The 21,201-nt window shown below is 39.6% G+C and overlaps 3 protein-coding genes across 3 annotated transcripts; all 3 read left to right on the forward strand.

Moving 5' to 3' along the window:
- The first annotated feature begins 3,070 nt into the window (after nt 1-3,070).
- On the forward strand, nt 3,071-21,201 carry hoxb1b (homeobox B1b). The gene is made up of 5 exons (XM_043253073.1): nt 3,071-3,411; nt 14,490-14,589; nt 17,694-18,156; nt 18,334-20,405; nt 20,501-21,201. The coding sequence occupies exons 4-5, from the start codon at nt 19,817-19,819 to the stop codon at nt 20,836-20,838; spliced, it is 927 nt and encodes a 308-aa protein (XP_043109008.1). The 5' UTR covers nt 3,071-3,411; nt 14,490-14,589; nt 17,694-18,156; nt 18,334-19,816; the 3' UTR covers nt 20,839-21,201.
- Nucleotides 5,782-7,728, forward strand: hoxb6b (homeobox B6b). The gene is made up of 2 exons (XM_043253076.1): nt 5,782-6,504; nt 6,992-7,728. Exons 1-2 carry the CDS (start codon nt 6,084-6,086, stop codon nt 7,243-7,245), a joined length of 675 nt encoding a protein of 224 aa, XP_043109011.1. The 5' UTR covers nt 5,782-6,083; the 3' UTR covers nt 7,246-7,728.
- hoxb5b (homeobox B5b) lies at nt 8,640-10,752 on the forward strand. Its single transcript, XM_043253075.1, has 2 exons — nt 8,640-9,339; nt 9,759-10,752. Exons 1-2 carry the CDS (start codon nt 8,754-8,756, stop codon nt 10,004-10,006), a joined length of 834 nt encoding a protein of 277 aa, XP_043109010.1. The 5' UTR covers nt 8,640-8,753; the 3' UTR covers nt 10,007-10,752.

Raw genomic sequence — 21,201 nt, forward strand, 5'->3', positions numbered from 1 at the left:
GACCTCGAGCCAAAAGTTCAATATGAGCCCTTCGTTTCATGTGGGCAGTTTACAGGCTTTTATTACTCTGCTTGGATTCCCGAGCAGTCTGGTCTCAATCTCTGTCTCGTCGTTTATGAACAGCAAGTGCCAGATGCCTTTTAATTGTACCTTTCTTTCAGAGCTTTTGGCTGACTTCAGTCTATGGGATATTCATTGTCTGAGATTAAATATTTGAAGACACTGATCTGCTCGGCACTCTCCTCTGTGTACACTCTGGTCTATAAATGCCGTGTACAATTTACTCTGTTGCATAATACGATATTATATATATATATATATATATATATATATATATATATATATATATATATATATATATATATATATATATATATTCATTTTATTTCTGCTAAATGCGTGAATGCAAATTTGTTGCAGTAAAAAGATTGCTTTCATGCTCTCGTTATGACCTAAAATTAATTTTTTACCATATAATTTCAAACCAAAAATATCACGACGACGTGAAAATGTAAAGTTGCCAATCTAAAGATTCAGCGCGTTGCTTAAGTTTTTCTTTTTCATTTAAACGTAAAGTTGTGTTTTTAGCTAATACTAAATTTCATCATTATTATTATTTATATTTTGCAAAATCCTATATTTGAGCCGCGTTTGTATTTGGATAAAAATGCATGACTAAAGAGAATAATGTCTACTAAAAGAGACTGCGGCCTATAGGCTAGAAATGATTAAATAATCGGCGGGAACGTATGTCTGTTATTTTTCAAAACACTGAATTCGCTCGAAACATCAGAGCATTAAGAAAGGTATCATGCGAAATGTAGGCATACGTGCCATAATTGGCATTTTAATATGAAAACAATGCTCTGGCAGCGAGTGAGACATAATTGTACTGAGCTCTGCAAGCTAACAGGCGTTTTACAATCATATAATCTAACGACAGGACTTTTTCCTTTTAGAGGAACCGTAAAGCAAGCCCAAAACACCCGCAGAACAAAAACGGTTCTAAATAAAAGGAAACCATTAACCATTGCACACTTTATTTTTTATGTATATGTATAAATATATATAGCTATACAAAATATGAAACTCGTCTTGGTGTAGACAAAGGGCTACAGTTCATCAAGAAGAGCTTATGATATATATATATATATATATATATATATATATATATATATATATATATATATATATATATATATATATATATATGCAGGCCTATGTGATTTTTCGTTTTTTTTATTGAGCAGGTCATGAAGATCACACATTTTAAAACCATTTATTTTTTATTTTAAACAGATATTGAGGCCTGGGCTATACAGAAGTTATCAATTTCTTTAGGCTGGGCGCAGGCAATACACTAATTAGCAATACACTTTATTTATAGAATTATTAAACACTGAACCATTCCAAATATTATAATTCTACCAAATATATTCGTCCATTACGAAAAGCATTTTTTTTTTAACTTTCTGATATCATCAAAATATAAAACAAAATATATCGTGCGAACAACTATATATACACACATAGCTATGCGTTTTTAGTTGTAATGCAATGTCCTAAATTAATAGCAAAGTGAAATAATTCCATGTGAGGCCTATTATATCTCTGTTCGTTAGACTTTTTAATTCCTTTTCATCATGTGGGCAAACAGCTGTATTTTATTTACGTCTTTTGAATGTCTTTAATGACAGTTACACTTTTGACTACAGCTATATAAAAAACAGTTTTTAATATTTTTCTATTCAAAAAATACAACTAACAAAATGGCTACGAGTAGAAGTAAAAGCAAAGCGTAATTTTATTGTCTTACATTTATAGGCTATTCCATATAATTCTTAATATATTCCGTATGGTTTTCATTTTATGTTATTTGTTTAAGGCGAGCATGCGAAGTGTAATGAAGTCACTAATTTCAAAACAAAATAGAGATGCTTATGAAGACGAGATGAAGTGAAGAATATAAAAACTAAAAATACTGTTCAGTGCGACGTGTGTCACACTAAATGAACAACGCATAACTAAAAATTAAAACAGAATATAGGCTAATGCAGCGGGTTATGTAAAACATATTAAAAGATAGTAGTCTATTAAACAAAACTGCTTTCTATAGCCAACAAATTCAAATGTAGCCTATGTTGAGTTATATCCCAATAAAAACGAATTAAAATGTTAACGAATATCAAAAGTTATTAGGCTAGCCTACATTACGCTCTATTCTAATTTATTTATGAACAAAACGTGTAACAACGAAGCTGTCAAGGAATAGAAATAATTCTGAATGTATACCTCGTATGCTGCTTTTAGGGCCTTTTCTGGACAACAAGCACTGGTGAGCTTCAAGAGCATTTCCTTCTCGAGGGTATAACCCACAGACCGTGCTCGGTCACTTTTGGGTTATACTGTTTTATTGCCCCAATAAATGTCGGAAATAAGTGTTTGTCCTTAGATACAGGAAGCAATTCTTTCCTCCACGCATGTTTAGTGCTGTAAAAAAGCTTTCACCTTCCATTTGTCTATTCTTCCCTTAAAGTCGCCTTACAAAAGAACGCAAACCATTGGGAAAACGAGAACGGCGCCCTTTTATATTAGGGTAATTGGTTTATTTCTGTTTTAGCCACAAATTGGCCAAAAACTGCCCCGATTTGCGTAAATGGTTCGTTTTTATAAATCACACGTTTTAATGCGTTTAATTAAACCCGGCAGAACCTTTGTGCGGCTTGACTGTGGGCTGCGTCTAAAATCGAAATGTAAACTTCCACTGTAGCCTACAGCCTCTAATAGACTTCTCCGAGTGAAAAATAAAGCAATAGCCTATATTTCTGTGGTTGTTAATGAAGTGAAGTCGTGCTTTTTTTTCTCTTTTAACGAATAAAGATGGCGGCGACCGAGTTGCCGCTGAAGCAAAGCAATAAACTCACAGCTGTTTATGAAAATTTACAACTTTGTGATAGAACTTTATGCGCGGTTCTGCCAGCGGATTGGCTGACGCGGGTCACGTGAGCAGCTCTCTGTGAACATGAACTTTTTATGATTTCCCAAGTGGCTATAATGCAGCATTCTTTTGGTCAGGGCGCAGTCAGTAGCACCTCTGTCCTTTATGTTTTTTTTTTACGTTTTGTTAAAGCGGAGGGAAAGAAAAAATTCTCCCGAGCGGTGCGTTAATATGGATGGGAAGCCCGACGTCACGCCAGCGCGAGGCGTCTTTAGATTTTCGCATCAGCTAAGAGTGCAAGGGTCAAAATTAACTCAGGACCTTAGTTCGTTCTCGTCTAATTTGTCAGGTTTTAGCTCTGCCTGCCTTGCCGGCACGCGCAACGACGCGACGCGGGAACCTGGTTAATCGACGAATCTGCGCGATTGTTTTGGATCGTTCCGGTGAAGCGATGATGGACGGGGAAGGAAAAGGTAGGACCGGATCCTAAAGGCTTCTGTGATGTACTTATTCCAGCGATGTCGTGATGCAATCTGCATGCAGATTTCTTTTCACAGTTGTGTTTTTAAGCACGTCTTTTGTGTAAACGAAACAAACTGATTGAAGTTGGATTAGTCAAGTAGACTAGATGAGAGCTGGCGTGAAAGTGAGACGTAGGGGACGTATGGTTGAAAAATACGCACATCATGGGTAACGCAAATAGACTAGGCCTAATTGTATACCGACAATCAAAATGCGGAAAATATATGCTTAAAAGGGAGTATTATTTACAGAGTTACAAGATGGCCGCTGCGTTCAAACGATTATGTGAGACTTGGGTTAACTTTGAGTTTATGTAAAGCAAAGGCATGCCTCATCTCTGTAATCGGATTTATTGCACATTCATTCTTAATTGTAATGGCTTTTTTATTTAAAAAAAAAAAAGAAAAAAGTTGGATGTTGTTATTCCTGTCCATTGTTGTCTGTACAATGAATTTCCTTAAACCCGTCGCATTTGGGTTGGGTTCACGGTTGGACGTTTTTGAGGACGTTTATACATCAGTAGCTTCCAAATTCACGTTTGTTTTGTTCAAACAAATCTCGGTATGTACTTTACAGCCTATCTTTATTTATTTATTTATTTATTTATTTTTTTTACATTTCTTAATTTGGTCATTCCGCATCTGAATGAGCAAAATTACCGTTCAGTTTGGAATTACAGTGAAATGGGAAATTGCTCTGGCGTATCCCTGAAGAAGCACACCTTTCCCCAATTCTTGCTCTGTGATGTCATCTAGTGACGAGATTTGGTAACTGTGGAGAAATTCTGTGTTTGGGTTTTTCTTCGTGTGATCTGGCTGTGTTCAGCCGGAGTGGGTCCACACTGAGCGAGTCTGTGAAGTTCATGCGTGGGATTTTATGCGGTCTTTGCTAATCTTGGTTATTTTTTTTGCTCTGCTCTTATTGGTCTTGCAGTGAAACTGTGATATCCTTGTTAATATGCTTTCTTTCTTTCTTTCTTTCTCTCTTTCTCTCTTTCTCTCTTTCTTTCCTTCCTTTCTTTTTTCGGGTCAGTCAACACAGCTAATACAATAGGCTACAATATCAAACGGAAAGAAAGAACGAGCTGTTTTGTATTCATTCACACCAGAGAGTAAGAAACGCTAAAATAATACATAGCTTTTACTCAATCAGACATTTATTAGGCTATTATTATTATTATTATTATTATTATGAGGAGAAACGCATCGCTGCGGTGTTTAAGAATATGAGGATGACCCTATGGAGTACCACCATAGCTGCAGCCCATCGATATTCAATAATACCAAGATCAATTTTTATCAATTTACGAACCAGAATGGTGATTAATGGTTAGATTTTTGTGAGAGGTTTCCTTTTTGTCTTAACTAAAGGCTTAACTTAATAAACTACTGTTTAAATTAAGAGCATGTTTAATTTATTTGTTTTTATAAATTTGGTATTTCTTTAACACTAGGCATTACATTTTTGCGAATAAAGTGTAATTCCGATCTGTAGTTGTGTTATTTAACTCCGACGCTGTCTATTTTAAGCGAAATGGTAAGAAAAAAACAACATGGTGCGGGCTGAATGTAAAATATTAGTGATGGCGTTGTGGTTGGCTTCGTTTTAATCTCGGATTAATGTTGAGTCTGAGTTTATCTTTTACCTTTTAGATTTCTACAGTCTATAATGCATTGTTTTTATTGATATAGAAAAAGTATTTTTTATGTCCAGTGTGGTAATGTATTGCTGATGCAGGTATATTTTACTAAATAGTCTTATGCTGCGCCTCTAGAGAAAAATGGCACTGTATTTAATAGAGTGAAAGCCATTTACAGAGATAGATAGATAGATAGATAGAAAGACTTTAATTGTTTAGAATGATTTTCAGGGCCTTTCTGGCAAATGATCAAGTCTTCTTTGTAAATTAGCGTATTGCAGTTGTCTAAATGCATTCATTTATTTAGTCAAAGAATGCGCTGAAGGACTCAAGAAAGGCATGCCATGGTACTATCTATAGATAAAGTGAGTTAAGGACAGCACAAGTTCGTGTTAGAGAGTAAAAGTCCGTCTGCGCGTCTCTGAAATTCTCACACGTTTAGCAAGTCACGGTTGCACTGCCTTACAGATTTCGCTCATTTTCAGCAGTGGACATTTTTTTTCAATGAAGACAAAGTCGAAATGAAAGTGAAGCGCATTCGCAAACGAGCTTTGCATGATATTTCGATCGAGAAAACATTGAAAACGCGGGGTGAAATTTAGTCATTAACCCCACAGTCCTGTAAACGAATAATTGATTTATTATTCATGACGTGTCTATATATCGTTGTTGGTGTTTTTTTTATTTTTATTTGTTATTATTTCGGAAAACGGTGAAAAGCACTTGCGCCTGAGTGTTTTGATATGCCCTGGGGATTCCGTTCCGCGCAACAAGAGGGCCCCCACCTTACGCGTTCTCCTGTAGTCAGAAGTGCTCAGGATTGGTCAGGCACTGATCAGCTGGTTCGTTTCCCCGCGGTCTCAGATTGGCACCTCGCCACCCCCCTTCGGCTAAAACCAAATCTCAGATAAAGTAATGGCAAAAACCGCTTGGACTATAAAACACAACAAATCATAACACTCGGACAATAACACTGGCCACCCCATGAGTTCCTATTTCGTCAACTCAACTTTTCCCGTGTCTCTACCCGGAGGACAGGAGTCTTTCTTGGGTCAGATACCGCTATATTCCTCTGGATATACAGATCCTTTAAGACATTATCCAAGCGCTACGTTCGGAGCTACCAATGTCCAGGACAAGGTTTACACCTCCTCGTATTACCAGCAAGCTGGGGGCGTTTTTGGGAGAAGCGGATCCGCCAGTGCTTGTGACTACACGACACCCAACATCTACCGAACCGCGGACCGCTCGTGCGCTCTCGGAGGTCTGGAAGACTCGCTGGTCCTAACCCAAGACCAGTGCAAGACGGACTGCACCGAACAGGGAGCAGAGAGATATTTTAACAGCGAGGACAAACCGTGCACGCCGGTTTATCCGTGGATGCAGAGGATGAACTCGTGTAACGGTAAGACACGTTTGCGATTTCCCAGTTTTGCATGTCATAGAAAGTAGAGGCGCGATTTACGTTGCTTTCCTGTATGCAAAAAAAAAAAGAGAGACGTAGCCTGCAGTCTTTAGAAAAAGTTATACCCAGGCAAAAACAGATTGCCAGTGGATGCAGTAAACTGCATGCTGATTATTGCGCTTTTAAGCAACCCGATGCGTAAAATCTTCCACATTTTTTATGTTAGATAGGCTAATAGAGTAAAATAAACTCCATTCAGTGGCGTTCATCGATGAGCCTTAATAGAATTTCTTAAAACATTTCACCCTCACATGTGGATAAAATTCAGGCGTCAATGCAGTATTAACAATTATCTTAACAATAAGAATTTTGACAATTGCAATAGCAATGTTTTTTTTTTTATTATTCACGTTGGCCTGTTTGTCTACTGAATGTTCTAAAAGACATCTAGCGTGTCTTTTTTTCACTTTTTTTTTTTTTTTGACAGGAATGCCTGGCAGCACCGGCCGCAGGGGTCGTCAAACCTACACTCGGTTTCAGACTCTCGAACTGGAAAAGGAGTTCCACTTCAACAGATATTTGACCAGAAGACGAAGAATTGAAATATCGCACGCTCTGTGTTTGACGGAGCGCCAGATAAAGATATGGTTCCAGAACCGCAGGATGAAATGGAAAAAGGAGAACAAAGTGCTGAACTCCGCAAAGGTCAGCGAAGACGAGGACGGCGGAAAGGCGGGATAGATGTTTTAAAGGAGCTCGTGACGAAGCCCTAGAAACATTGTACATAACGTGTAGCCTGTAGTTTTAATTAATGAGTACTGGTCTGTCCAACAAGAAAAAAAACTACCTAATGAGTTTTATGTTGACGTTTAAAAAACAAAAAAACAAAAAAAAGCTTCAAGAGAGGACTTTCTTTTTCATTAAAATGAATCACCTCTGTAAAGACGGTAAAAGATAGAGGCTATGGGAGGTGCTTTTATCACTGTTATATATTTTGCGGTATTTGGCCTATTTAAACTAATAAGACACGTGTTTTTGAACATTCTAATGCCTATCATTTGAAACAAAACATAGGTTCAAAGTTTAAAACTTTGGGATTAAAAGTCTTACATTGAATATGTATTTCAGTCCGTTGTGTGCTTAAAAAAAAAAAGAGAAGAAAATGGGACGTTTTGATGCTTAATTTATTGGGTCGTCACTTTTGTGTATGTGTATGTGAATGCACTAAGAATAATACGTTATCATACTTTGTTAGCAATGTCATTTTGTCAATAAAATGATTGTTTAACAAATAACGTGGTTTATTTTCCTTTATGTGCACATGGGCATGTCTTCTCTGATATAATGAGCCAGGGCCATTTTTATTATCAGCCAACTCTTTAAGACATAATTAAAAAAAAAAAAATCTTTCATCTTATAGACATCTGCTAAAAGGCCTGTAAATATATAAGGCTATGTATTATACATTTCCATCTTTTCACTGATCTGTCAACTGTGCTGGTAAAACGGGCCAGTTTGGCTTTAAAAATATATATATATAAGGCAGCTGTAGCCTTTTGTTTCTTATTTGTCCTACTTGTAAATCGCCACGCTATTCTGGTGATTAAAACTAAGATGATTTACCTAGTAAGGCATTATATATATATATATATATATATATATATATATATATATATATATATATATATATATATATATATATATATATATATATATATAATCTCACTGAATGACAGCATAAAGTCGCCCAAGCACCCAAGGATTGCTCTGAGAGTTGACTTCACAAACGACGTGAAATAGTCCCACTTTGCCTTAATTTTCCGTAAACGTGTTTGTAAATACGACTCGGTTCTATGCAGAAAAAGCACGGTGTTACAAATTTCTGCAGTAAAAAGGCTTCACGAAACGGGCAGGTGTTCGGTGATTTTGCAGTTCTCCCAGTAGGTGACGCCCTCCGCTAACGTGGGATGTGGCGCGCGATGGGGAGGCACCATTGAGTTGAACCTAACGATCATCATTTCGTCATCATTTGTAACCATAGAGCATGAATTACCTCTTGAAGTCATCAGAGAGAATTTACGACTGGTCAACAAAGGCACGTGATGCCCTAACGCTCTCCCATATTTGGCCGCATACATGGCAAAAACGAAGTACAGTGCATTGCTATAATTCATTATTACATCATAAATTGTGCGGCGCTGGATTTTAACGACCAAGATCTACAAATCAAGACATTTTAAAACATCCAAATGAGCTCTTATTTTCTAAACTCGTTCTCAGGGCGCTATCCAAATGGGTCTGACTATCAGTTACTAAATTATGGTACTAACGGCGCTATGAACGCTTCTTACAGAGACTCCAACAGCATGCATTCCGGGTCTTTCGGTTACAACTACAATGGAATAGACCTTAGTGTAAATCGTCCCAACAATGGCCATTTCGGAGCGGTCGCAGACGATTCTCGCGCTTTCCAAAATCCGGGTCAGGAGACCCGGTACAGACAGTCGAGCTGCTCGCTCTCGTCTCCAGATCCCTTGTCTTGCGCCACCAGCGAGTCTCTGGAATTGAAGGGTTCCTCTCCTCCATCCGATCAGAGCACGCCGACCGGCAACAGCAGGCTCGCCAACAGCAACAACCTCACCAGCAGCAACAGCACACATTTTGCGGACACAGACGAGACCAACGTCTCGTCCGAGACCGAGGAAGGAGCGCAGACCGCCGCCAACACCACGCGCACGCAGAAGCAGGAATCTGTGGCGAGCTCGACTACGGCGCCTAACGACGGTCAAACCCCGCAGATATTCCCGTGGATGAGGAAGCTGCACATTAGCCATGGTATACACCTCTCTGTTTTGTCTTGTTTGGGCACGATGCGTTGAAATTATTTCAAAGATAACTGTTCGCGGAGTAGGATATAAGTTTGGCTTATGCGTGGTTTAAATGCATGTTTTACTCTTCAGATTTTCGTTTAGCAGCCTGCCGTTAACAAAAAAACAGCAATGATTAGACGGACCATTAGTTTCACCTAAGTATAGGTTAAATTGAGAACAACCACTCACTCGGAGGTGACTGCATGTGGAATTATTGTGCAGCGGTAAAGCCATAAAATGCAACGGTAGCCTAAACTGCACGTCGCGTTGAATATAGTCTAGAATCAGCCAGCGGTCCGACAAATGTGACGGATATTTAAACCCATTTCCGTTTGATGGCTTGGTGATGTTTGCTGATTGTCTCTTTGCCCTTGCTTACGCCAGATATGACTGGACCTGACGGGAAACGGGCTCGAACAGCTTACACTCGCTACCAGACGCTCGAGCTGGAGAAAGAGTTCCATTTCAATAGATATCTCACGCGCAGGAGGAGAATAGAGATAGCGCACGCTCTCTGCCTCTCGGAAAGGCAAATTAAAATCTGGTTCCAAAATCGCAGGATGAAATGGAAGAAGGACAATAAACTGAAAAGCATGAGTCTCGCTACGGCGGGGAGCGCGTTTCAAAATTGATCAAAACAAGTCACAATAATCGGAAAATTCGACTACTGTTCCAGCGCTGCACCTTCCAGCTCGTTGATGCCAGCAGACGACGTGCGATTTCTCCCCCCCCCCATGCAACTCACAACTGTCAGCTTTTGAATATTGTTATCACATATGCTAAACTAGTTACAATTGCCATACAATGAGTGTGAATGTCAAGTGTGTCGAGTTTATACATTCGTGGAGGAAAGCATGTTCCATGTGAGCTATTCGTGCAACGTATACTAGACTTGTTACAAGAAATATGTACAGTACGACTCGCACTACCTAACTATCCCAAGCGATAGTGTAAAAAAAAAAAAAAAAAAAAGAAAAACTTTTGTTGTATCCTTGAACTTGTATCGAAACGTCATGTATTATTCACGCAACGTGCTATATTCTTGTTACGTGCCGGGCTTTTTTTAAATTTGATTTCTCGTAGATGGTACCTGCGAGAAAAAGAATCTTTTCGCACTTACATTTGTGTACTTAGGCTGCAGCACAAGATTAATTTGGGCTCGTGAGATGGCCCACGAAGAATGTCTTTATAACAGTAGTGACCGATATGTTATTTGTAGTGCACAACGTGAGTTATGGACGTTCTGTGTTTAAAAAGTTGGAGAAAAAAATGTTTTGTCATTGACATGTTGACGGCATCTCTGCCATTTTTTTGTATTTGTGTCTAAACCGAAAACGAGTTGATCCAAAAAGAAAAATAAAGTTTTCTCTCAGTCATACGTGAAAGTCTCTGTTCGTCTGTAGGCCTGTTCGGTCGGCGGTTCTTCTCACCGCACTTGAAATAAACGAAAGCTAATGGTTTTAATGCGTTCTATTGCATATGGCCGACAAAACAAATAATAGTCCGTTCGGTTTTTGCTGCGCCCTGTGAACGCATTACATGTATATGGCTTATAATATGACAATATTCAAAACTCACTTGTGTGTCACGTCACTAACAATAACTCGGTTTAACCTCGCAGAGCTCAAAGCGGACGAACGGAACGACGTCTTTACAGGCTATTTTTAACAATCGGCGTTATTTGTATGAAACAACACACAAATCATTCACCCCGACTATTTTCTTCTGAAGTCCAGTCCATAACACCAACTTGTAGCTCTTGGTAGCTCTAAAAAAGTCACGTGAGGTCCATAAAGTTAGTTTTATGGTTTTAGGGGGGTTGACAATGTGCTTCATAATTCACATTCTTGAATGCGACTGACTGTTTAACTGCTTCAGCGGGATTCTAAAGGTTGTGGGCAGCATGCGGAGTCTCCTCTAACCGGACAGTCCTAATATCCCATGCTGACTGGGCTGTCAACAATCATTTCCATAACAGTTCTGCTGGATGTGAAACGATAAGAAGTCTTCTCTGTAGTCCTCAAGTAAGTCTCTTCCTTGGCTACAGATGCTCGTTTAATGAACCGTTTTCAAAAGAGGATCACGCATTTTAGCCAACGTACGATTTCGTTCTTTCGCAAGACTCCGATTTGGGTTAGATTTAGGTATCGTGCCATGGCAAAAATACATCTGCAAAATGTTTGACTCGGTCAAAAAAGAAAAACAACAGCAAAAATGATCCGTTGCTGCGTATTTTCATACATATCAGTAAGTGCGAGGTTGGACCGGTTGAATTTTGCTATTTTGTTTAATTAAATTATTATTATTATTTTTTTTTGCATGATTATGGAATTTACGTCGTTATACTTTCATTAAAACCCGCGGAGATGGATTTAAAAAATACTGTTGGTTTTAAAACATAAAAAATATTGGATGTCTAAAAACTGAGAGCAGTAACATTTTTCTCTGGCTTAAAAAAAATACAGGCAGAGAGGTTGTAGGCAGATATTCTATTGTAAATAATGTAACGTTATCAATCAAGAAAAATTAAGCTGCCAGTAATTTTTGCTCTGTACCCGCTTTGATGTGTTTGCCTATTATTGTAGGCCTGTGTCTGGACTTGTCTGGGTAATTGTAACATTTTGGAGATGAGACAATTTGGTTTGTGTTTTTGTCTAAACAAAAAAAAGAAAAGGAAAAGAAGCTATGGCGGATGTGAGGATGTAAGTACAATTTGCTAGTGATAGAAACGGTTCCTCGATTCATAACTATTAAAGTCCCATTTTACCCCTATAATGTGTTTTGCATATTGATAGGGGTAATCTGGGCGCTGTTCTCATCAATTATTCATCGGGAAGGGATCACTCCGAGGTCAGGAGACGAGAGTGGCACACATGCCTTCTCAGAGAAGCACAGGGCGCATGCCAAACCGACAAGCTGGTAATCCTACGCAGTTCTGTAACGCAATTTTGCACAACAATCGGTGCTGTCCGACTCTCCTATAGGCATTTTTTTCTTTTTTTTTGCATCCTACTGTAACGACATCCTTTGGGAGGAACAGATTTCGTCGAGCGAGTGAAACGATTAGTTCGGGCAATGCGTAAAATATTCGATTATTCAAATAAGTTCTGTTATTATGAATACCGTTTTGCTTGAGTCGTGAATAAAACGGTGTCTGCGAGCGGCTAATTTTGTTGCCGGTGAGATTGATGTAATGCTGCTTCATCACCAGCAGGGCCCGCCTCACACCGAGCTCCTGGTCTGGACTCGGGCATTCTGCATAGACCGGAGCACATTGGGGTGCTTCAGGTTATTTAGAAAAACTAAATTCAGATGGAAAAGCCGCAAGTACGGACAGCTTTTTATTTCTAGTGGGGCTGCTCAAAACGTTTATATCTGTTTTAGTGTATGATTTAGTGAATGTTTAAATGGCCTGGTAAATAAACTACGAGGCTAATCGTAAAATAGCCATGATAACTAATACGAAAAAAAAACCCCAACAGCGTGGTACAAATACTAATAGTGAAAACCGACAAGTAATAAGCTATATATTTAGAATATTAATAAAGAAAACATCCCGAGACAGTGTGGCATGGTGAAGAATCTGAGTTCATTCTGAGGTCACTGTGTTCTGTGATTGCTGGCACCATTCTCAGCTTTTGTTGCAAAGGGAAAAGAGGGATAAAAATTGAAAAGATGGGCTGAAATTTCAGATATAAAATTCTTGCGTTGTGTAGGTTACTATATCAAATGCTATTTTTTTTTGTTTGAAAATACAATATGTGAATAATCGCGCAAATAAACATACTGATAATTACACCCTTTAAAAACGACGATTTTTCAAGTATCTTTATTTAAACTGCATTTAAAAAGAAAAGATTGTGGGTGAATATTTCATCAGTGCTCTGTTTGTACCTGATGCTGGTGTTCAGGAAGCACTAATCGAAACGTGCTGCAGCAGGACGCCTAATGAAGTTGATAAACGGTATTTCGCTTAAGGTTATCTTGAATTTTTCATCTTTAATCGATCGCTATGCGCCCAAAAGGTTGTGTGATGTGTCCAGCGAAGCTGTCGGAAGGCTGGTCCTGCGGAGACGCGCGACGAAACGAAAGTCCAAAAGAAAAAAAAAAGAAAAGAAGCCATATGCTAAATACGTAAAATTTTACAAATGGATTTACAATGTGAAAAAGTATGTTTACTGGAGGCAAAGAAAATACGTGAAACAAGCCTGGGACCGCCGTTTGTGCAAAACAGTGAGGCATGTAGTAAGTTTACCCATCTTTTACCTACAGCTAAGGATTTTAACCAGCTAAGTATTGAATACGATTTGGAGGATAGCCTTTGCTTTTGTTTTTGACAGCATTATTAATCCAGCGAAGATAGATCTTGTTGGAGGGGGCATGGTTTGATAACGCACCCCGAGCTAAAGTTGGAGCAGAAATATTAAAGTGTGTGGGAAAAGTAAATGGCGAATAGCTGAAGTGGGAAAGATGCACAGTTCTGTGAGGTGATGCTAAGTGAGTATATGGAAATGGTCTGTGCTCAAGTAACAGTTGTTGTTTCCCATGAATTCACAATAAATTAACGTTTGTCTTCTAAACAAAGCTTAACAATACCGATGATGTCTGTCATCTATATATACCCTGTAGATCCGAATTTGTGTGAATGGATAGTCGCAAATTCGTGTCTTGGGGAATATGTAGTTGACATAAACACAACGCCATCGTGGGAATGTGGATGCATTATTGTCCCATCTATCTATCTATCTATCTATCTATCTATCTATCTATCTATCTATCTATCTATCTATCTATCGCAGACATGCTTTAAAAAGAAAAGCTAAACATTTGATGGTCTTGGAAATTAGACACCTGATGGCGCTGCATCATTTGTCACACGACGAGAAACGCTGTCCAGCGACAGCAATCTTCAGTGTTTTCAGAAGCAGACAATAAAAACACCCAATCCCTCACAACTCATAACGTGCTCGTTATCATTTATGAAACAACCGTATAGCCTAACAATTCAAGAACAGGCCTAACCGGAAAACTACAATATTGTCGAGGATGTGAATTGTGTTTTGTTGTGTTGCATAATATTTTACATGCTGATTTTACTTTCTTTTATTTTTCCAGCAACAAGTGTATCCCAGTAAGGCCTTTGAGGACACGTTTTCCAATTTCCATTCAGGCTGCAGACAATCAGAAGAAGGGACATGTCGAGAGAGAAAAAAAGGTAATTTTCACATTAGGAAATAATGCCAGATGTCAACTGAATTAACCTTTGTTTCTAGATTAGCCTATATAATGCATAAACGAGTCGGTCCATAGGCGTGGTTACGATTTTAGTCGGATGTCTGCTTGATTTAAGCAAATCGCCTTCTTTTTTCACCCTTTCGTGGATACAAAAGATAGCTAGATTACGACGAATAGCAAAGAGGTGGATAAAATAAGCGAGATGATACTGGTTCCGCATCCTTCATGTCACGTGAATCATTAAATAATTAATGAAGAGGCTGCGGAGCAGAAAGGCAGCGCAGCCAATTCGTCAACACCGGCTTTTCGCCGAGCTAACTTGTTTGAGTTTGGGAGAAATTTCTTGGGGCTTTTCCTTCGCAAGAAGCTTTCCTCAGAGGGAGAATGTGGGAGCAGCCTCACAGCATAAGCACCACACATTGTGAGTAAGCCCATCTTTAGATCTAAAGCTTGTGGATAGCTTATAGTTAGTGCATAGGCTGCTGTACTGTAGTCGCTCTTGTATCCTGACTCAAAGAAAACATGCAAAGGCCAAAAACTGAGTTGTATATATTTTTTTCCACAGCATTGTGAATAAAAATCCCAGTTATTTATTGCATAAAAACATACATAACTCAGCCTGTTACAACTGTATTTCATAAATGTAAAGAATATACTGTTTTGTGTGGCATTTACGTTTAACGCGTTTGTACGTTATTCTTATGTAGACACGTTGTGTAAATGATTTTCTCCACCTGGATTTTATTACAGGTTTCGTGCATGCTATTATGTATTTTATAAGGCTGTACAATAACAGACTACGCTCATACGAATACGATCTAGATGGTAGTCCATCTAGATGATTAATACAGTGAAGTTGAATCACGTTGTTGTAGGCAGTGCATCACCGCGTCAAGGACCGGTAATACGGTAAATGATTAAGGTTGGGTTGTTAAGGCCTAGATGGGCTCGTCTGTGACGAAGCCTGCTGCACAGTGACATGAGCAAAAAGATCAACTTGAGAGATCAAAGGGTCCAGGACCTTTGGGGAATTGATCTCAGGACCGTCCCAAGACAGCGGCACTCTCTCATCTTCAACATCACTAATTACAATATCATGCACGAACAATTCGAAACAGATGTCCCCTTTACAAACGTTTACAACAGTTTTATGGTAAAGATGTTAGCTGGCATATTAAAGCGCCTAAAACGTTTAATGGTTCCTGCGTATTTGGTGGCAGAGGTAGCCTATAGCTTCCAAACGTTTAATTTGGTCAGAACTATATAGTGTTTATGTTTGCATATGCAAGCCGTATGTTGAAATAAAATTAAACAAATGACAGAGCCTGGCAGCGTCCGCAGCACGTGCTTCCAATTGACACAAAACATTATCAACCTGTTTAATCGAAAAGACGCTGCACGCGTCTCTCGGTTCCCACAAAGCGCTCTTGATCGGTTGTAGCGCGTCGATACCGCTTCAGAGCAACATCCTGATCTTGCTTAATTTTTGTTTGTTTCGCAGTTCAATTCATATCGATTGCTAACTCCGAGAGACGTCCTTCTTTGCCTCCATCAGCTTTTGCATTCAAGACACGTGTAATCCTTTTCCAGAAGGGAAGCTTTTCTTTCAGCGGCCCGATATCGCCGGTTCAAAAAGAAAACGCGTCAGCTAATCTAGCGTATTTTTTGTTTCGCAACTGCACCGAGATCTTCCGCGGTTTTTGCACGTCGGTTTCATTCTCTCGATCCTTGGGCTCGTGTCACTGATAGGTAAGCTCGTTTGCGCTTTTACCGTCATATCACGGAGAGGTAAATATTCAGATTTGTATTCCACATATGAAGAAGACATGTGACATAATAAGAATGACATAGCACGACTTCTTAGTAGAGCTGAACACATACAATGATCATTAGCATTTTATTGCCTCTTATCGTTTATTCGCCATTATTACTATTATTTTAATATTGTTGACTAGAGTGAATTAGCCTGTGCAATTACTTAAATGTATTTATTAGTAAGTGTCCGTCTGATTTGTGGCTTGATTCTAGCTCTCCACGGACTCGAGCTGCTGAAGAATAAGCTCACAGTTTGTGAATGGCGGAGGATCTGTCCGGGTGATTAATCGCTATAGTACTTTGGCTAAGGTTCAAGACGAGTTCACTGGGCTTTGTGCGTTTTTCTGTACCACTGCACACTCCCCTTCCCATTGTTTTTTCCAACTAGTCTCTTTCATATTTATTTCACTGTTTTATAAATCGTTAAATTGCGATTTAAAAAAAAAAACGCAGTGAAACGTAATTTCAAATACCGACCATTTTCTTATTTTAAACACCGTAGCTTTTATTTTCCATAACTGTTTGCGTAAATATCAGTTCGTTGTTTAAATGATTTTTAATGAGGATATTGCTGTAGTTGCATTTGGGGGGTAAACTAATAATTCAAGAGCGTTATTGTTTTACCCTGATTCGTGATTAAACCTTTTTTTTTACACCAAACATTTTTTTTCTAATATAAAGTCTTAATAGCAAAAAGAAACGACAATAAGCTCAATAAAACGAGAATAAGAAATGCACACGGCTCTTTTGATTTTGATACACACTTGTGTAGAATTATTTCGACACCCTAAATTTGTATACGTGCTAGTGGCATAAAAGCTTCTTCATGACGTCTTCTTGAAACATATTTTCCTTACCTAAAAGAAAAATCCAGATTAAACGGAAAATATGTTTTCAGTATTTAAATGGCAAATTGTCTCTTGAATATTTTTATGCAATTTGTTTGTCCTTATATTTACATTTTGTTAGATTTCCGAATGAGAAATAATAATAAACATTTTTTAAATGAACATTTTATATCGCGTTTAGCTTCTTCTGAGTCTGTATTTTTTTATACACTGCATACCACTGCATGCCTATTTTTAAATAATATTATGCAGCTTACATCATGAAGAAGGACCGCTTTTATGCCAGAAGCGCAGTAAGATATTCTGGTTTATGGCAGTGCGTATGCTCCGCGAAAAAGACACTATTCATATCTATTTTCCTTTTAGTTGCGATGATGGATTCGTGTTCTCTGACTCACGCCGTGTTGCTCTGACCCTGCAGGTCATCTTCCAGCGGGCCTCCGGAACCATACTGTCACATGACACGAGAGGCCAGAGTTTTGCTAAACCCCCAGAAAGCACCGACATAACCGATGAAAGCCGTCCAGAAAATGCAGATAACGAACAACAACAAGAACGCGTCTCGCGACGTAGCGGGATTATTTGTAACGCAGCCGTTATGCATTTGAACATAATGACAAAATCCGTCATGCAGAACACATTGGGTCAGCGACCGCAAAAGACCGGCTTGTACAGTGAAACGGAATACTGAACGAGAAAAAGAGGGGGAAACGTTCACCATCTTCAATCAAGACGGCGCTAACTCATCGGTGCTTCTTTCTGCAAAGTACAGGAGGTGCCAGAAAGAATCAACAAGTTTACTGCTACTGTACTCTGTCACCTAGCCACATATTCTTGGATGACATTATTCAAGCAAACCCCACAAAGAGGAGCGCTGCTTCACGGTGAGTAACAGTTTAGCAATCCCGGCTAAATTATTTAACAGCAACATCAATAAAGACAATTGTCGTTTTGCAACGTTAGCTAATATCACACCTCTGATTTTTCGCATAATAAAATAGTGTTCGTTCAAATACCGATGATGCAAATTAATGTAAAAATGTCATATTCTCTTCAAGCAGCGCAGGAGCGACAAGAAAGCCCCGCTGGGATTCATTGCCTCGAAAAGAGCACGCGCCGCTTCATACGAGCGAGCTTCCACTGCGCGTGCTGGCGCGGATCTGCGGAAATGGCCCGTTTACTGCTGACACGCACTGGGAAGAACGTACAAACCCGGTTTCAGAACCGGAGGGTGACACAAACACGACCGTAGGCTGAAAAAGAAAGTCTCTCTCGGACCGTTTCTGATCGACAGCCCACCACCACCACCACCACCGTCTTGAGTGAGGCTCCCAGAGATTTATTTACGCGCGTGGGATCTTACAGCGCCGCGGGTAAAACGTCCTTCCGCCAATATGACAGGAGAAGTAGGCTATATCTGGGTACGGTTATCCAGTATGCATTAATGACGGTCCCTGTCTCTCCTGGACGACTTACATAAAACTATTCTGTCGCGTTCCCCAGAGCGTATAACCAATAATAAAGTCCCCTTTAAATGATTAAATGTCACTTTCGTGGAGGGCAATATTTCCAAAACCAATATTTAATGGCAAATAAGCATTGTAGTAACGTACCTGACCGATTTAATAACGTTACTCTTAATAAATCAAATTATTTGGTGAAAATAATAGTCCAGTGAATCTGACATCTCGCGCGATGTAGTCTAGCGTGTTTATTTAGCTGTCGCTTCTCGCAAAGGTTAATTAAAATGATCTAATCAGTTTATCTCTTACCCCTGTTAATAGTTTTCTGTAGGCTGTTTGAATGGAGTATGTCTTCTGTATTAAAAAAAATATGGTTTAAGGTTTATCTAAAAAGTATAATATAAGAATAGGTAAGAATCAAAATCAAAAACACGTTTTATAACCCTGCGTGGGAGCAAAATATTATAGCGCCACACAAACCCATTTTAATGGCAGATCATATCTAAGCACTATCTTGAAAAGCATGTTGGCCCTCTATCTCGAGAGAACACCAATCTTAGCAAGCCATTGGTGTATATATGGGTTCATTCATTCCAGTTCAATTAGGAACTTAGATTTGATTGCAAAAGAAACTCTTTAGGAAAAAATTAAAAACTTAAAGGCTGACCAGTCTACTTTAAGTCAGGGTTGGAAGTTTTGAGCCTGTTTATTTATAGCTTGCTACAACTCCAGTTGTCCTCGCCGTCACAAGGCTGCGATATAAATGTGCTATATAACTCGGGCGCTCGCTTTAATTCACATTAGACCTACATTGCAAGTTTATCAGATTGATGGGTGGATTCGATTGATGTGTTTGTCATGTAAATACGAATCGTTTGATGGACACCTGCAACGCCCAAAGTGCTACCGCAGGTCGCACACTATTGGTGCAAAATTAGTCACATGATCTGTCACTAAACTGATATGAGCTCGGATAGAACTTTGTGTGGTTTGACATACTGCTTAGAGGTTGTAGGGGCACCGGGACCACACATCGGCCTGTATTGACCCTGCTTAATCAATTTTGCTTGGTCGGTCAACAATGAATTCCTATTTAGATTATACGATTTATAACCGCGGCGCTAACACTTACAGTTCGAAGGTTGGGTGTTTTTCTATGGAGCAGGAATACTTGCCAAGTGCTTGTGCAAGTACAAATAGTTACGTTCCCGAGGGACGGACGGTCGGAGGAAACGCTTTTACGCCGGCGACGCACGAAACCCATGGCACAACTTACGCACCGCTTCATTCGCAGCAATACCACATGAACATGGACATGGGGAAAACCGGGCACTCCAATTTTTGCAAGCAACCCCGACCTCCCCACTCGGACTATGGGCATCAACATGTTCTCACGCAAGCAGATGACCACATGCGTCTTCAGTCCCCTGCGTTTTCCGTCGTGAACATGGGAGCAGGCATCGGAACGTACAGTGAATCTAACTGCAGGCCTGGCTCGGTCTCTGCGAGCCATTACCAGTCCTATCCTTATGGAGAGCACGAACCGAACGGCTATGGTTCGTTTAGCAAGTACCAGGTCTCCCCCGACAGTGACAGCGACTCCAAAACGAACATCAAGCAAGCGCCAACGTTTGACTGGATGAAAGTCAAGAGAAACCCTCCTAAAACAAGTGAGTCGAGACTAATTACAGCGGCTGCTGCGAGCTCAACGCACGCGGTACACGCGTAATGTTTCTAATGGCTTTTTTTGTTTTGTTTCTTGCAGTTAAAGTCGACGAATATGGGATGCACGGCCAGCAGAATATAATACGCACCAATTTCACCACCAAGCAGCTCACCGAACTCGAGAAGGAGTTCCACTTCAACAAGTACCTGACCAGAGCGCGCAGAGTGGAAGTGGCCGCCACCCTCGAACTGAACGAAACGCAGGTTAAAATCTGGTTTCAGAACCGCAGGATGAAACAGAAGAAGCGGGAGAAGGAAGGAACGGCCCCGGTGATCAAACGTGCCACTTTTTGCTCTTCTGGTCAAAGCGCAGACAACTCGAACAGCTCCTCATCCCCTGGAGCTTCGCCTACCTCAGACTCTTCCACTGCTGTTTGATGATAACGTGCCTTTGTGGCAAACGAACTCATGTTTCATCATCGTGATGTGGAGAACTATCTAACTTATTCTGCTGTCTCAGACAAAGCATTAAATACGCGCTAAAGTGTGCATGCGTGTTTATATATAACGCACAGTAAATAATTTTGCTGCACAGAGCTACTGTATTAATGGTTCGAAATGCATTAACAGGGTATATGCTTATTCCAAATCAAGAGGTTTCATTTTTTTTCCTGTCATCGGGTCGACATCCTTTTTGTTTTTGCACTACTGATTCATTCCTCTGTTGGAAGAGTAACAAAAATGTAGTAAAGACTGACACGTTTATGTATTTAGAAAATAATCTGGCCTGTGATGTTTTGA

Source organism: Puntigrus tetrazona, chromosome 12 (assembly GCF_018831695.1).
Source record: "Puntigrus tetrazona isolate hp1 chromosome 12, ASM1883169v1, whole genome shotgun sequence".
Lineage (NCBI taxonomy): Eukaryota > Metazoa > Chordata > Actinopteri > Cypriniformes > Cyprinidae > Puntigrus > Puntigrus tetrazona.

Bases quoted from the DNA above. Each gene is read 5' to 3' on its own strand.
- hoxb6b (XM_043253076.1), top strand. From the start codon at position 6,084: ATGAGTTCCTATTTCGTCAACTCAACTTTTCCCGTGTCTCTACCCGGA. The intron at 6,505-6,991 runs GTAAGACACGTT...TTTTTTTGACAG, and splicing joins GAGGATGAACTCGTGTAACG to GAATGCCTGGCAGCACCGGC.
- hoxb5b (XM_043253075.1), top strand. From the start codon at position 8,754: ATGAGCTCTTATTTTCTAAACTCGTTCTCAGGGCGCTATCCAAATGGG. The intron at 9,340-9,758 runs GTATACACCTCT...TGCTTACGCCAG, and splicing joins GAAGCTGCACATTAGCCATG to ATATGACTGGACCTGACGGG.
- hoxb1b (XM_043253073.1), top strand. From the start codon at position 19,817: ATGAATTCCTATTTAGATTATACGATTTATAACCGCGGCGCTAACACT. The intron at 20,406-20,500 runs GTGAGTCGAGAC...TGTTTCTTGCAG, and splicing joins GAGAAACCCTCCTAAAACAA to TTAAAGTCGACGAATATGGG.